Source organism: Danio rerio, chromosome 17 (genome assembly GCF_049306965.1).
Source record: "Danio rerio strain Tuebingen ecotype United States chromosome 17, GRCz12tu, whole genome shotgun sequence".
NCBI classification, from domain to species: Eukaryota; Metazoa; Chordata; class Actinopteri; order Cypriniformes; family Danionidae; genus Danio; species Danio rerio.
In genome coordinates, this window is record NC_133192.1 from 23,007,471 (window position 1) to 23,023,802 (window position 16,332).

The following is a 16,332-nucleotide window of genomic DNA, read 5'->3' on the forward strand; positions in this document are numbered from 1 at the left end:
CAAAAGAATAACATTTAAACATGTAATTTTATACACCCTCAAAGTGTAACAATGTTCCCATTTCCAGATATCACATAGTCGCACACATACTCATACAAAAAAAATAAAACAATGTACCATAGCGTGACATTCAGATATAAATGACCCTGTAGAAATCGTTTACTCTTTTAAAAATACAAAAAAATGTATATGCATATGTACATAGACACAGAACAGCATTGTAGAACTCAACAGAACAATTAGGGCAAGAAAAAGTGTCACTTTTTTTTTTCTCTCTGTTTCAATATTTTGCAAATATATATATATATATATATATATATATATATATATATATATATATATATATATATATATATATATATATATATATATATATATATATATATTTGTTTTTTTTTTTCTTCTTTTTTTTTCTGTATCCTGTGGCCAGTGTTCCCGCACAGAGAACATTAATTAAGTAAACTCATATGACAGCACTTCAGGCACTTGCACAATATTTTCACACATAATTTTCAGAGGCAAGTAAGTAAAAGAGACTGTTTATGCTGTCAGAATCAACTTTTTTTTTTATGATTTTTTTTAACGATTTTTTAAAAACAAATTTCTGTTGTTTTACTTTCAATAAATACTTAATATATCTCTTTTGTACGCTTTGGTTTACACATATATCTTAATTTTTCCTACAATTCTCTTCTGATATGGCCTTGTTTACGCCTTGTTTTTAAAATGTATCTTGGTTGATTGGATCCATGGCTGCAAAGCTACACCAAACAATGCAGGTTTGGATTATAATAAGTACTAAAATGTAAATTTTGTGCTTTTTACATTATTTTACTTATTAAGTTTAATCATCTCTGGCTGGAGCATGTGAAGAACATGCCCTATAATGTTGAATAGAACTAGGGCTGCACGATATATCGGTTGAGCATCGTTATGACAACGTGCGTGTCCGCAATAGTCACATCGCAAGATCCCAGCAAACAATGTTGTGTTTAATATACGTCTAATAGACATCAAATATATATATAGACAGCTTGGCTAAAACAAGGCTAAACTTGGGCTGTCAGTGAAAATCTAATAGACATATAAGAATAGCCCGAAACTAGTTGTCAAATAGACCGATTAGACAGACGTTATATGTGTAGTCGTTAATTTCTGTTTATTTGACGACTAGTCTAGTTTTGGGATATTCTTACATGTCTATTAGATTTTCACTAACAGCCCAAATTTAGCCTTGTTTTAGCCAAGATGACTGTTTAGACGTCTATTAGACCTCTATTAGACATCTTTTAATAACAAAACATGCTTGCTTGGATATGCAATGTTAGGTTGGGATTATAGATGGCCAAGAACCACAGGTTAAAACATGAGATTTGTGGAGACTCTGCAAAAGGTAAGCATTATAGAGTGAAAGTTAATTATCTGCATGTGTTTTTAAGGCCTGTGACTATGTAAGCATTTTAGGAGAATTCAAAGCATTTACTTGTTTAAATTTATTAAACAAGTTTAATAAAGATTTTACTGAACAGTTCATATGATGAACACTATGAATTGTTAATTTACATTTGATTATTCAATTTCTGGTACTGAATACTGCTTGACTCGAGCCCCGGCTAGGTCAGTTGTCATTTCTGTGTTGAGTTTGCATGTTCTCCTCGTGTTCGCTTGGATTTCCTCCGGGTGCTCCGGTTTCCCCAACAGTCCAAAGACGTGGTACAGGTGAATTGGGTAGACTAAAATTGGCCTTAGTGTATGAGTGTGAATGTGAGTGTATGAGTGTTTCCCAGTGATTAGTTGCAGTTGAAAGGGCATCCGCTGCGTAAAACATATGCTGGATAAGTTGGCGGTTCATTCTGTGAAATTACATTGCAATAAATTATATAGTGCGCAGCATAATTGAGTGCACCCCATTATGAAAATGAATATTTTTATCCATTTCTTAGTGAATGTAGGTAATATATATTGCTGCATTTAAACAAAACAGATTTATTAAACAGATATATTTATTAAAATAATATTTCAGTCACCAAACATATTTAGAAATTGAAAGGTGATACAATTAAATTCAAGCCAAATATTGCAAAAAAAATGCAACCTACAAAATTAAGAAAATTTGTAATATTTTTTCCTCTTTTTTTATTGTATTTAATTTTTTTCTGTAACATAAATTTGGGTGTAGTTGTTTTTGGACTTATCGTAAGTTATTTTGTTAGATAAGCTCCAGGTTTGGCTTCAGTACTGACTAATCTAATGTACTGTATATGCACAAATATAATATTGTATAGCTTCCTATTGAAAATATGAATTTAAAAGAGAGATTTGTGAGTGGTGTACTCAAATATGCTGAGCACTGTATTATATATTGCAGAGAAAAAATATTGCAATACCAAATGTTCCAATATCGTGCAGCCCTAAATAGAACTGTAGGTGATACTTGATTTTTGAATGTTTTTAGATTTTTGAATGTTCAATCTCTGAAAGTGGTTGAAAATTGACGACCTCAAGATGTTTTACACACCATTTACACCTGTTTTTAACAATGTCCACGTGTGATCCTTTCAACAAAAAAGCATCTTAAAACCAGAAATAAACATTGGTTAAAAGGGATAGTTCACACAAAAATGAAAATTCAATTTAGTGGTTCTAAAACTTTGACTTTGACTTTTTTTTAAGCTACCAACATTCTTCAAAAAATTGGTAACACTTTATTTTAAGTCAATTTAAGTATTATTAATAGACTGTCTGCTTAATGCCTGTTGATTCTGCTCCTTTATGACTATGAGTAACTTTGCAAGTACATGTCAACTTACACTAACTCTAACCCCAACCTAACAGTCTACCTATAATCTAATGAGAATTAGTTGCCATGTAGATACAATGTAACCTAAATTCAAGAAATGGACCATCAAAAAAAAGTGTGACCAAAAAATCTTTAGTGTTCAACAGAAGAATGTAAATAAATTTCAATATTTTTGGTTGATCTATCCCTTTAATTTTTAATAACTTTGTATAAATTTCAGCTTATGACGGTTTAGTTTTTTTTAAAGTTAATATTTAAATAAAATAAATAAAGGCACCATAAGAACAGGTTCAACCTTTGTTTTGGGACTTCATATCTGAACCCTGAAGAATGCAATACATGCTACAAAGAAAAATAAAAAAACAAAGCAAAAAAAAAAAACTGTCAAACATGCCATCGAGTTTCACTAAAACGTCATATAGAAAATACCATTTCTTATTCTGTTTTGGAAAACTCACAACATTAGAAGCGACCTTTTGTTTTCTCACATTTGATCATGTGATATAGCAGTCACTATTCATAACAGCAATTTATCACTAACACAAGAGACAAATTAGACTACGTTTAGATATAGGCCTAACATAGTCTCTTGTTATGTTGGCTACTAGCAGCTTTTGTGGAATGCAGCTTTACAGAAGTTTGACTTCAGTACTGATTGAGAAAGGAAGGAAGAAAGGACGAAAGAAAGGTAGGATGAAAGAAAGACAATAAATATATATATTAAGAATCTTTTGCTACTAAAATCTCTAGTGCTACAGCTTCGTCTTGAATTCTTTTTGAGTGGAGAAATGGTCTCCCGCTGTCTCCACTGCCTTATTGTTCTCTCTCCTTCCTAGAGTGGAAAGCTCTACCTTTGTGGATCGTTCATCTCTATAGCAACAGGAGTCCTCAGTCTTTAGGTCTGCCTTCGACATCCCCGTGTTTTCCGATTTCCTTGGCTCTCACAATCTTTCCATTTTGCTGCTGATGCCGGGAGCCGTTCAGCGAGCTGCGCTTCATGAGTCGATTGATGATGTCACTGCAGGTCTTCCTGTACTGGTGGCGCAGGAGAGAGTAGACGAAAGGGTCGCACGCAGCTTTACTGTAAGCCAGACTCTTACACAGCACTCCCCAGTATGGATTAAATGGCTCTGTCAGAAACAGCTCCACAATCCTAAAGTCACAACACACACATATATGTGAGCAAACCAAGTATGTGGATCTGATAGTTACAGGGACAGTTCAATTAAGTTCAGAGTTATTTCTATTGTTCCTTTTTGTAATAATTATTGTTTAAAGCTGCACAATATGTCATTTTAGCATCAATATCTGTGCTAAGTGCACATCTGCAATAGTCACATTGCTGGATCTGCAATGTCCAATCAGGATTTTAGTTGAGCAGGAGTTAAACACACACATGATTGTTGCGTAATTGCAAAGTTTAACCATAAAGTTGCTAAAAAAATCATTTGCACCTGTTTTAAGGGCTGTGACTGTTTATGCATTTCAAGCCACTTTAAAGCATTTAGGCACAGAAAAAAGTTGCAGTATCTTCAAGGTATTTAATTGTGTCATTTATTTTACATTTACTTATTTAATGTGTGTACCTGAATGCTGTTAGACTATCGGGAAAACCATAAAGCATTTATTTCATTTGTAACTTTTAGGGATGTGACGAGATCTCGGGCTTTGAGATCTCGCAAGACTAAACTGATAATTTAGTCTGATGCTCCATCATGAATATGATGGAGCTTGAGGGTGAATTTAGCACTGAAGACTGGAGTCAGGATTAGATTTGAACAGTAAATCAAGCACTTTGCACACACCTGAAATCCAGGGTGGCCTCTGTGTTGCGCATAACTCATTTGCTTGGGCAGTTGTGACGTATTGGTTTTTTAGAGGCTGCTACAACTGCTGCTACACAAATTTGTAATCATGCGACGGAATAGCACTTCAGATATGCTTAAATTCATAATCATCATAAACAGAAATCGAATTAAGACATGTGGAGTATTCCTATTTTGGTCGCGTTTTTGAAGTGCAGTACAGTCATGTAAACACTTAAACTATTACTGTCGTGTAGGACTTTTAGTCGCATTTTGCGACAGGATACTCTCTCACACACACACACACACACACACATGGCCGTTTCATCACTGAACACATGTAAAAGTAAAATTTGTAGAAAACAGTTTCTCATTTCTCTTCAGATTTCTCGTGAAGCTGTACAGGGGAGAAGCCAATCAGAAGAGTTTATAGCTAAATATTTAGCAGTGTTTGTTTGTCCTTTATGCCACAATTAATTAAAATAGAAGTAAAAAACCATTTCTTACAAGTTGATTTAAAAAAAAGCCCCTGAATTGTTTTGCATTTTGCGTTTTTTTTTTTCAGTTGAATTTTTTTTTTCAAAATTTCAGCAAAATTTTTAGCAGTGTTTGCATGTATTTTACTGCATAGAATTTGTTAAAATAAAAGTAAAATAACATTCACTGCAAGTTGATAAAGCACCTAAATAGTTTTGCATTTTGTAATTTTTCTTTTTCTTTTTTAGATGAATAAAACACTATTTTCCATTTATATATTTCATCATTGAAGATTTCTTAAAAATACTGTAAAAGTGTGGAATAAGCATCTTATCACACCCCAAGTAACTTTACTTTACTGTATTTACCATTGCTTGTGATTAGGTTTATTACATTTTATGCAAATTCACTCCACTACAAAGTCATCCTATTGTTATCCAAAAATATTCTGAAAATATTCATTATTTTTAAATAGAGATATTCATTTCAATGTTTTTTTCCAATATAATTTAAGCAGCCCTTGATCCCAAGAGGCTTTAAAAAAGATACATAGTACATTACATAGTACTGTAAAAACCAATTAGTTAAGACAACTCAAACCATTTGAGTTTGTTCAATATGAGTACTGTGAACTTCATTGAACTTGAAGTAATGAGGTATTTAATTAATATTTTTAAATTAATATTTAATTTAACTCATAACCTTCAACACTGAGTTTAAAACTCTTGTCAAATGAGTAGTATTATCTTTCAGTAAATTTTGAGTTAAATACACTCATTTCATTTGATAGTTGACTGTTGGGTTTTACAATGGAAAAAATACTATACTATGGAAGTCAGTGGCTACCGGTTTCCAACATTGTTCAAAATATCAGGAAGTTCAATAGGTTTGAAACGAGTGAAGGGAAAGAAAAATGATTTTGAATTTAAATGATGACAGAATTGTAATTTTGGGTCAACAATCCCCTTTGAAGTAAAGTATTATACAGGTTATGCATTTAGTTTAACAGAGGTTGTAAATGCAGAACAATCCCTGTCATCTGTATGCTTGTGTGAGGGATAATCTGTGACCTGAACGAGACAACAGTTGCTCATAAGAATTGATTTGACAGGGGCTTTGAAGAAGAAAAGCTGCAGCAAAAGTAAGGGGTAAACATGACAGTTCATCCTGCATTTTCTCTGAGCTCACCGAGGTTATATAATAACATGGCAAGTCAGGAAGCCCTTCTTCACTTACAAGACATACAGCCATTATATTTTATAACTTGTAGGTTATTTTAGAGGAGACTAGTTTGAGATATTTCAGTAAATCTGTCTGTCTACCTGTCTATAGCAATGGTCTCAAGCTCAATTCCTGGAGGGCCACTGCTCTGCATAGTTTATCTCCAACCACCTCCAACGTTCACCTGCTTAATAGTCTTTAGTCTTGAACACCTTGATTGGTTGGATGAGCTGTTTTTGATTTGATGACCATTGATTTTAATCGTAAGAGGAGACTGATTGAGGGTAAGCAAACTAGTATTAATGGAGAGGATGTTGAGAGTGATGATCAGTATAGGTATCTGGGAACTGTTTTAGATAATAAATTGTCCTTTTCTGCTAATACTAATATGTTGTTTAAGAAGGGGCAACAAAGATTGTACTGTTTACAGAAATTGAGATCTTTTGGTATAGATAAATCACTCATGTGCATGTTTTACAGTTCATACATTCAGTCATTGTTATCCTTTTCTTTGCTTTGTTGGTTCAATTCTCTAAGTGTGAAAAATAAGAGTTGTTTGGAGAAAATTGTGAACCTAGGAGGAAAAATAACGGGGAAAAACCAGATGCCCATGGCTCAGTTATACCAGAGACAAGTTTTGAGTAAAGCTCAGAGTATTCTGTCAGATGATTCCCATCCTATGCACCACGAGTTTTATCTTCTGCCCTCTGGTATTCGATACAGAACTCCCATTAGTAAAACAAATCGTTTTAAACATTCATTCATCCCCTCAGCTGTAAAGTTTTTAAACTTAGGGTAGAATTTGTATTGTATGATGTACTTTTGTGTATTGTGTGTGACATGCTTGTATGCTGCAACCAAATTGCCTTCGGGAAATGAATAAAGACTGACTGGCTGACTGACTGACTGACTGACTGATTTGGGTTGGAGCAAAATTCTGCAGAGCTGCCGCCATCCAGGAATCCAGTTTGAGACTTATGATCTACATTATCTGTTTGTGTTGATGTTTGTTTTTCTATCCGTGTCTATATTTTGAAACAAGTTGAAGGTTTAATATGCTTATATGGGATTTAAATGGGATTAATTTCGGACTCCAAAAAAAAAAAAAAAAAAAAAATGCTCCATCGTCCTACTTGACCAGTGATCAGCGGTCCATTCTTTGTACCTCCCATTCTTGATCTTTTGATCTTGATAACTGATCTCTGGCTAATTTGGTTCTTTAAAAAGTCCGCGAATCAGATAAAAATGTCTGGATGAACTGATCTGAAATCGCTGCGCGTTGTAAAGGATTTATCAATCCTTGTAACCATGATCAGCAATCCAATGATTGGCTGACGGCACAGCCGCATAATGACATCATCTGATTAATATTCAACTATCCAGGTGGACAAAATAATATAAAATTCGTAGTAAGCGGTTTGTTAAATATAACCTTTGTTGTGCACTGCAGGCTTTACACTTTCATGTGTTAATAGTATTTAGTCATTTATTTAGAGAAGATTTTCTTTATTATGTACTCTCAGAAATAAAGGTACACAAGCTGGTACCTTTTAAAAAGGTACAAATTTGTACCTATAGAGTCCATATTAATACCTCAAGGGTACATAGTAGTGCCTAAAAAGTACAAAAGTGTTCAAAAGTATATACTTTTGAGGTACCAATATGGAACCTTTATGAACAAATGTGTACTGTTTGAAAAGGTACGTGAGCTGGGGTAGTACCTTTTCAAACAGTACACATTTGTTCATGTAGTAGCCTAGGCCTATTCAAGTTTTAATGAATTTAGCATCAGAAAAGCTTTTATATCGGTAAAAGTGTCTGCAACTTTTGGGAAGCATCAAATCGCCGTCATATTAGCTATCATAACGTGTATGATTGCATAAATTATTATTCCTTTTTAAATAAAAAGTTGAATATTGTGCATGTCTATTAGACATTAAAAGTATTTGTAATTCAATAATGTTTTAAAATGGTCATGGTCATATTATAGTTGTTTTTCATAATTTAAATTGTTGCATATTATTGAAAAAAGTCAGTAAATAAATTAACTACTGTTTTAGTTTGAATACATTTTATTTCTCCTTTTGTATTTTCAAGTCTAAAAATCTTTCTGTGTTAGGGCCTTACAAAGGTAATGATGATTCACTAATGTTGTTCAGTAACAAAGGGTGTAAAATGTCTCAAATGCCCTTGGTCTCCCTTAAGCAGTATACTACACAGTGTCCTCCAGCTTATTAGAATTACATCAAGCATGCAGCCAGCTAATAACATCCAGGGATCTCGACCTCGCCAACAAATTAAAACTATAATAACAGCATGACTGCACAGATGCCGAGAGTCGGGAGCCCAGGGGGAGAAAAGCAGTCGGCTCACCTGGTGATGACATAAGGGCTGAAACAGACCACGAAGGTGCCGATGAAGGTGCTAATTTTGCGGGTGGCTCTCTGTCTTCTCCTTTTCTGCTCCTCCAAACAGCGCTGACGAACACTAGGCAAACATTTTAAGCTCAGTTTAAATGATATCTGCACATTGTGCATTGTTCTTTTATGTACTGTACAGTCAAAAACTAAAAACTACAGGATACTATAGTTCATTTATGTAAATGTGGATACCAAAATAAAGTAAAATGTGATGCACTAAAGGTCTTTATGAAGTGGACTTAAAAGCAATGAGCTGAAGAAGCTGTAGCAAATCTTTAAAATTATTAAGTTTAGGTTTGCATTAAGCTGGTCGTCAGCAGAGACTACAGGCTGTCATTGAGGATAAACGTGAACCAATAAAGTATTGATAGTTGTGTAAATATTGTAAAAGTTTCAGTTGTCTTAATTAATACTTGTAGATTGTGATTCACTACATGCTGTACCTTTCTTTCACAGTTATCTGAAATTATCAGGATGTATTTTCAAAGGTGCCATAGAATGAAAATCTAGATAAACCATAGCTGAGTTCAATACATGGAAATGACATCTTGTGAGCCTTAAACACCATTGTTTTCTCATTTAAATGTAACACCTTCGAAATGTACAATCTTGGTGGAAAAACAGGCCAATTTAAACAAAACACAGACTCTCACAATCCACATGGCATCATTTAATATGCAAACCTCAGGCTGCTTCTGACTGGCCACAGTATTTCCTACTGAGATTACAGCAATGATATCCCCATTATTTTGTAGTTTGCCTTAGCTTGTATTAAACATGCTATGTATGTGGGACTTTTTGTAAATGGGAGAAGCATAAAAAAGATATAGAGATTATAAATTGATTATTATTAGCACCACTCCGAAGACACAAAGTAATTTTTATTTTTTTAGTTTAACATGTATTTTGGGAAATGTTCAGCATATGTTTGTAATGAGGCAACAAACACATAAACTGCTGAGTGTAAACTGTGATCATTTAAGATGTGGTCTGAGAATCAAAAACAATATCTGTGCACCAGATGAACCATATGTCATCACTGACATGATTAGAAAAATTCTGACAAAACATTCAGGAGATATGACAGATGTGTCCCATAGAGTCAGGATATTTGCCAAAGCTGTTTTCATGATTCATTGAAATGCCACATTGGTTGGCACACCTGCAGTGGATTATTTAATGCTTGCTTTCGTGGTCAATTGTGTCAAACTGAAGTATGGCATTTTTGGATGATTGCTATATCAGTCTTTGGTTTGTATTGCATAAAGACCAACAGCTGGCAGTGATTTTTCCCTTTTCTCTGCATGCGTAGTGCTCTTATACGCTCCCTGCCTGAACACCAGATGTGCTCATTACATGTGCTGTAAAGGACCGTTGCCATTTGTCATTGTTGGTTTATTAATTATTGTGGTCGACTGTTTGCCATTCAAAGTCATCTAGAGCTTTGGGCATTGAGCTGATGATCTTTAGTTTCTGACAAGCACAAATGTCTCTTGATATCTGTTGGCATTTGAGAAGAGGTGTGTTTACATCAGCCGTCTCTTGTGCCTTGCTATTTGGTAGAAGAGTGCAAACATTTTTATATTTACTTTAAGCACTGGTTGATTTTAAAGCAAAATTGTTGATTGTGGTTTTATTTCTGGCTAGTGTCACTGCAGCGGATATATTTGTGAAGGCTTTAGTTTGATTTAGGGGTTTAGAAAGAGCTGTTGATGTGTTTTGATTTCATGCACACTTTTAGATGGAGACTGTGAATAGAAATATGACTTGGCCAGTTTAAATCCATTTTGATTAACAGAAATTAGTTGCCTTCACTCTTTAAATAGAGGATACAAAAATAGTTTTTATTACATCGATGTCATAGAGGAGCCATTCAAAGATTCATAAAGAACATTTCAGTAAAAGGTCCTTAAAAGAACAGTTGTTTTTTTTTTAGCATGAAGAACAGTTTAATAACTTAATAAACACTTTCCCACTGTAATGAACCTTTGTGGATTTAAAAGTTTCCATGGATGTTAAAGGTTATTTATGGAATCTGCAATGCCTGAACCTTTAATTTTTTTTTAAGTGTTTGTCAATCCATTACCTGCAAATTGATGGACAAGAAGAATACATGTCTTTACATTTATGGTATTTGTTTTTAACTCTGAATATGTTTTAAAAATGCAGCTGGTTCCAGTGGTTTGTGTGCATTATTGAGTTATTCAGGATTCAGTAGGTTGAAGTCCAAAACAGAAACCAGATCAAGAGGGCTGTGGACCAAATATGTGGTGCTGAAATCAAGCAGCTCGGTGTATTTTCTCTGAGCCGTTTAAACTTGAACGCTGAATATGTGATTTAATATCTATGTGCTAACAATTCTTAAATTATAGAATCTTTAGAAGAGAATAGTTATAAGAAGAGTTATTAAAAGAGTTTTTTCATTGTTTAAAAAGTTACTTAGAAAAGAATTATATATATATATATATATATATATATATATATATATATATATATATATATATATATATATATATATCAGTTTATTTAACCACATATAGAGTAAGAATATATAAGGGTAGTAACAAACATCTTAATTATACAGTATAATGAATCTAGATTATTTCATCAGATTTCAAGTGGACTTATAATTAGATTAAATTGTTTTAAAACGTTTATAATCTGATGGATTTCATGACTACATATTATTAACATAAAATCAGTCAATTCATTCATTGATTTCATCCTATTTTTTCCTCCAGTAAGTTTTCTGTTTTTAAAGTGTTTCATTTAGATTGTTTTAATTCCTCCTCGTACAGAATGGCCGTATCTAAATCATTGTTTTATCAGTCCATTTAGACCTTAAATACAGCAGGAGAAATTCTCAGTAAGTTTCTTAGATGTACCCAAAATGGCTCTTCTATAACAAAATCCATGCATTTCTATGCAAAAAGAGAAAAAGAAGAAAAAATTTTAATAAGGAAGGATGGCAGTATAGAGAATGGGGTATTCCCAGAATTTCCCTTTCGACCTACATTATTATCAAAGCTTATTTGCTTTGTTAACGTGGTGGTCTTTGTGTTTGTATCACTGTCTCCGTGTCATATTACATAGCTGTTGCATTTGTCTATTTTTGATGGAGTGTGGCCTTCCTGTCTTTGCCTTTTTATTGTTTTCTATGAATTTACAGCTACAATAGGCTGTCATATTCTTACATCATCGTCACCGTATTTGGTTTCAGAAAGGGGATTTGCAACGATGCATACATAAAATATTTGGGGTTCACCTTACAGTGAAAAAAGAAAAGTAGTGTTTTGTTATTTTTTATGTAGTGCAAAAAAATGTAAAGCATCTGGACTGTGGTTAAACCAGTTAAAAAAAACAGTATATGCGCACAGTATATGTCCTTACCTCGGGTGTATGTCCACCAACAGTACGAGGGTTTGCATGGTGATCACGTCTATGCGCTTGCAGTGAAAGCGCGCGACTTTGAGCACTTTCAGATAGGTGACGCAGAGTACCACCGACACCAGCAGGAACGTAAGCGAGTGCAGCACCAGCGTGTAAATCGCGAATTGCGTCTTGGCATGAACAGCCCTGCCGTTACAGAGCGTGCACGAAGCGTACTGCTGATGGTAGCCCACCCAGGAGAGACACGCGGCGACCACCGAGAAGGATAGCGAGTGCACCCACGTGTAAGCCAGAGCGATCACAGCGTCCCGGTGACGGATCCTGGAATGATAACTCAAAGGGAACACCACTGCAACCCACCGGTCGATGCTGAGCGCAGCCATACTCAGCATAGAGTTGGTGGTCAGGAAAGTGTCCAGAAAGCCGACCACCTGGCAGAAAACGTGTCCTCCAGGGTGCGCATTACTTAGCACCCCGAAAAGAGTCAGCGGCATGCTGGAGGCGGACAGAAGCAGGTTGCAGAACGTCAGGTTGAGTATAAACAAGCCAGGGACCTGCTTGCGTATCTCTGCATTGTACAGGAAGCAGATCAGCACCAGCACGTTGGACAGCACCGACACTACGATGATCAAGATGAGGAGAAAGGAAAGCGCGAGCTCCGCTGTGTGCATGATGTTCCCCGCTCTTTTAAAGCCCCCAACTTTGTAGTGCAACTCCAGGACAGTTCATGACGGGGAACTAAACTGTATCAATACAACTTGTAGATCCCCGGGCGTGATATCCAGCGGCGCGCGGCTACTCGATGGACGGCTCCCCATAGCTCTAACCACCGTTTAGTCCGCGAAGTGTTGGCACAATCCATCCAAACAGTTGGAACGCGAGATTTCAGGAGTGGACGCTTAATCCGCTCTCCCTCACAACCCTGAAGGAATGTCACGCGCAAGTGCGCAGTTATGGTTTGTGCGCTCTTCTAATGCAGAATTCGCCCTTGAAGCAGCTTTATATGTCAAAATGTCACCCCCACCCCCCCACACGCTATCACGAAATACCCACACGTGACTAGCGTCAAAGGAATCGTCAGGGAATTAAAATAGTGAGGGGACTAAATTTAGAAAGTGTTTATATTTGTCGAAGGGAACTCTTTCACGTCACGATGAGGCAAAAGCCCTGGGTCTCGTGGTACGATGTTATCTTCGCTCGCCTTGCGCACTCAGCTTCAGTCTGAAAGGTGCCGAAGAGCTGAATGCATTTATTTAGAAACACGATTAGTCTTTTTTTGCATATTTTGTTTTAACATTTGTATATCATGGATGAGACTGTGTCTGAAACTTTAATATTTCTGTATTTACATGCTACAGTGCGAATGATATGAGGTCAGAATTTAGTTTTTTATTTACAAATCAATGAAAAAAAAAACACAAAGACATGTATACAAAAACCTTTATCAAAAATGGAAGTTATAGTATAGGATACCACAGCAGAGCATCCCCGCACACATGGCTAAGACATAAATATCACTTGTTAAATGGATAATTCATTCCAAAATGAAAATTAGCTGTCAATTTACCCACAGGCCATAAGATGTAGGTGACTTTTTTTTTTTTAATTCAGCAGAACATACTGAATACCAGGGTGCAAATTAAAGGGGGGTTTGGGGGTCTGACCCTCTAATTAATGCTTAATCCCCCCTGAAGAACATAAAAGTAGATGTTTTAATAGTTTAATAGTTGAGAAATAGTTTGCTCTGATCTGTATCTTAAATAATAGTAATAATTAAATTATAGAAAATGTAAATATACATTTGACCTCCCCCATAATGGTTCATACCATTGTGAATGCATGTTTGCGCCAACAATTTAAGCACCAACAGACAGCATAAGTGTTCACAATACATGTGTCTTGTAAAATAGGCTTTTGAACTATAGGTGTCCATTAAACTTAATGCATAGTTTGTATGTTTTAAAACACTTGCCCACATGGAAGTTAAACAGTAAGTTAAAAAATATGTACCATCTTTCATAGTCATGCAAATAGGTGAAGGAATGCAAACCTGTCATCACTTATTCAATAATTACAAATGTCATTGAGAATCACTCAATATCCCTCAACTCTAAAACAAAAGTTTGATTAATAAATTAGATGTAATTAAAAAGATAATTTTGGTTCACTGAGGCATATTACCAAACATAACTGAAAAACTTGACCCAACCCCAATCGTCAATGTATAATTTGCACATTACTGGATATTTATTTATTTATTTTTTTTTTTTTTTTGCAATTATGGATGTTGATAATTTTGTGAAATGCAATCCAGTAGCTTCCAGGATTAAGAGTAAAAAAATAAAAATAAATTAAAGGAATTGACATATTGGGAAGCAAATGATATGACTGTGCAAGAAACAAAACATTATTCACAGCATTATTATCTCTAATCTACAGCCTCTGAGAGACGCATAAAGACAACCGCATAGAAGAACTTTTTACAATTTATCACCACAAATCACAGCCATTTTTTGTGTTGCCTCAACTTTTGTTGACCCTCAAAGTCATCAAACTGATTTGATAAGTCACCAAGGACTACAGTTTGAACAAAATCTTTGGCTTAAGAAAAAGGCATTTACAGTACATGTTGGAGGGTATGAGAGTAAAAATGAAAAGCAAATTTTACTGCCTTAGACATTCTGTTCTCACCATGGAGAGAAGAACATTGTAATTTTAAATCATCATCTCTAATCACATATATGATTCATATCAGAATTTCCAGACAGGGTGAAAAATAATCTGATTAACTGAGAGCTGCTCTTTTCAACAGCAAATGAAATAGCTAGCGGCAGAGACATAGAGAAATAGAGAGCGAAGGGGGGATTCGAGGTCTAGCACCTTGCGACTTTTAATCAAAGCTTTGGTAAAGTATCGATTTAAGTTACCTTTGGGAGAAGTATGCTGTATTTATTGTTACAGCCAAATCGTTTCCAGTGCACATATTTTGTGTGTTTATTATCAAACAGAATTGAAATTTGCAGCATTTAGAGATTGCACTTTAAAAATGTGACCTTCAGTTTATATTTTCACAATCACACATTTAGTATATATACACTATCTGAACCATATGAGTTCAAAATGCTGGACTTTTTAAAGATGTTTTAAAATATGCAATCTCACAGTTATAATGAAGTATTACTAATCATAAGGCGGTCTATGCCGTGACTTGGCACTGAATTGGAGTACTAAAATAGAGAGCGTGTTTGAGGAGAGTGCTGGGCTTGATGCATTTGGCTCTTGTTGGCTTGGCTGCGGGATATGTCAGCTGAATTTCCTGTCACTTTGTGTCCATGAATTTGTATGTGAATTTGTTCATGTGCACGTGTCTGTTTGAGTGCACGTGTGTACAGTATTTTACAGTATGTAGGGCACCACTTTATTTAAAGAGACAGTTCACACAAAAATGACAAATCTGCCATTATTTACTCTCTTCACTTTTTCCAAACCTGTTTCATTGATTGACAGCCACGTATTAGCATGTCTTCTTAGTAATGCATGTAATCAGACCGACAAGACGTGCAAAGCAGCTGGGATGAAAAGATCTGTTAAGCTCTGTCTAATCATCAATCATCATTAAATGTGATCAAGAATGAGTTTTACAAGTTTAAAAAGATTTCAAAATAGGACATGTTTGTAATGAATTACAGCAATTTTACCATCTTTAATGTATCACCACAACCGCATATCAGTACAATTATAAAGGAAGACGCTTCAATCACAGTTTGTGGACAGTAAATCGAGTTTTTTGCGTACATTAACGTAACGTATATCGATACAGCAGTGTATTAATGTGTGTCCGGTCACATTTGCCATGCAAAAGCAGTGCAAAGTTCATCGTGCCTGCTGCGTTTGTGTGCCTGCTGTGTGTATGTGTGCGTGCATGCATGAACTTTATAACAACATTGTGTGTGACTCATCGTTGCAGAAAGGCTTGAGGTAACTCTATAACAAATACAACAAATAATCATTGGGAAAGTTCCTACTGTAGTATTTCTCACAAACATTACTTGAGATTTTCTTCCTTCTTATCTGTTACTGAGCTGTTTATCTGACGCAGCCGAGGCAGAGATTGAGGCACACTCTGACAGGCACATGGAAACAGGGGGAGGGGAGAATTAGAATGAAAGCCACAAGCAACAGAAACAGCTACATAGTGTTCAAAGCAGAAAATTCAAAT

At 35.2% G+C, this 16,332-nt stretch overlaps 2 protein-coding genes across 14 annotated transcripts in view; one reads left to right on the forward strand and one right to left on the reverse strand.

Moving 5' to 3' along the window:
• Window positions 1–16,332, forward strand: part of ikzf5 (IKAROS family zinc finger 5) — a 260,811-nt gene that overhangs the window by 42,007 nt on the left and 202,472 nt on the right. The window lies entirely within an intron of this gene.
• gpr26 (G protein-coupled receptor 26) lies at window positions 414–13,088 on the reverse strand. Its single transcript, XM_021473117.3, has 3 exons — window positions 12,114–13,088; window positions 8,677–8,790; window positions 414–3,953 (listed from the first exon to the last, which is right to left on the reverse strand). Exons 1-3 carry the CDS (start codon window positions 12,782–12,784, stop codon window positions 3,689–3,691), a joined length of 1,050 nt encoding a protein of 349 aa, XP_021328792.2. The 5' UTR covers window positions 12,785–13,088; the 3' UTR covers window positions 414–3,688.

Bases quoted from the DNA above. Each gene is read 5' to 3' on its own strand.
- gpr26 (XM_021473117.3), bottom strand. From the start codon at position 12,784: ATGCACACAGCGGAGCTCGCGCTTTCCTTTCTCCTCATCTTGATCATC. The intron at 8,791-12,113 runs GTAAGGACATAT...ATGTTTGCCTAG, and splicing joins TTGGTGGACATACACCCGAG to TGTTCGTCAGCGCTGTTTGG. The intron at 3,954-8,676 runs GTGAGCCGACTG...TTGTGACTTTAG, and splicing joins AGCCCTTATGTCATCACCAG to GATTGTGGAGCTGTTTCTGA.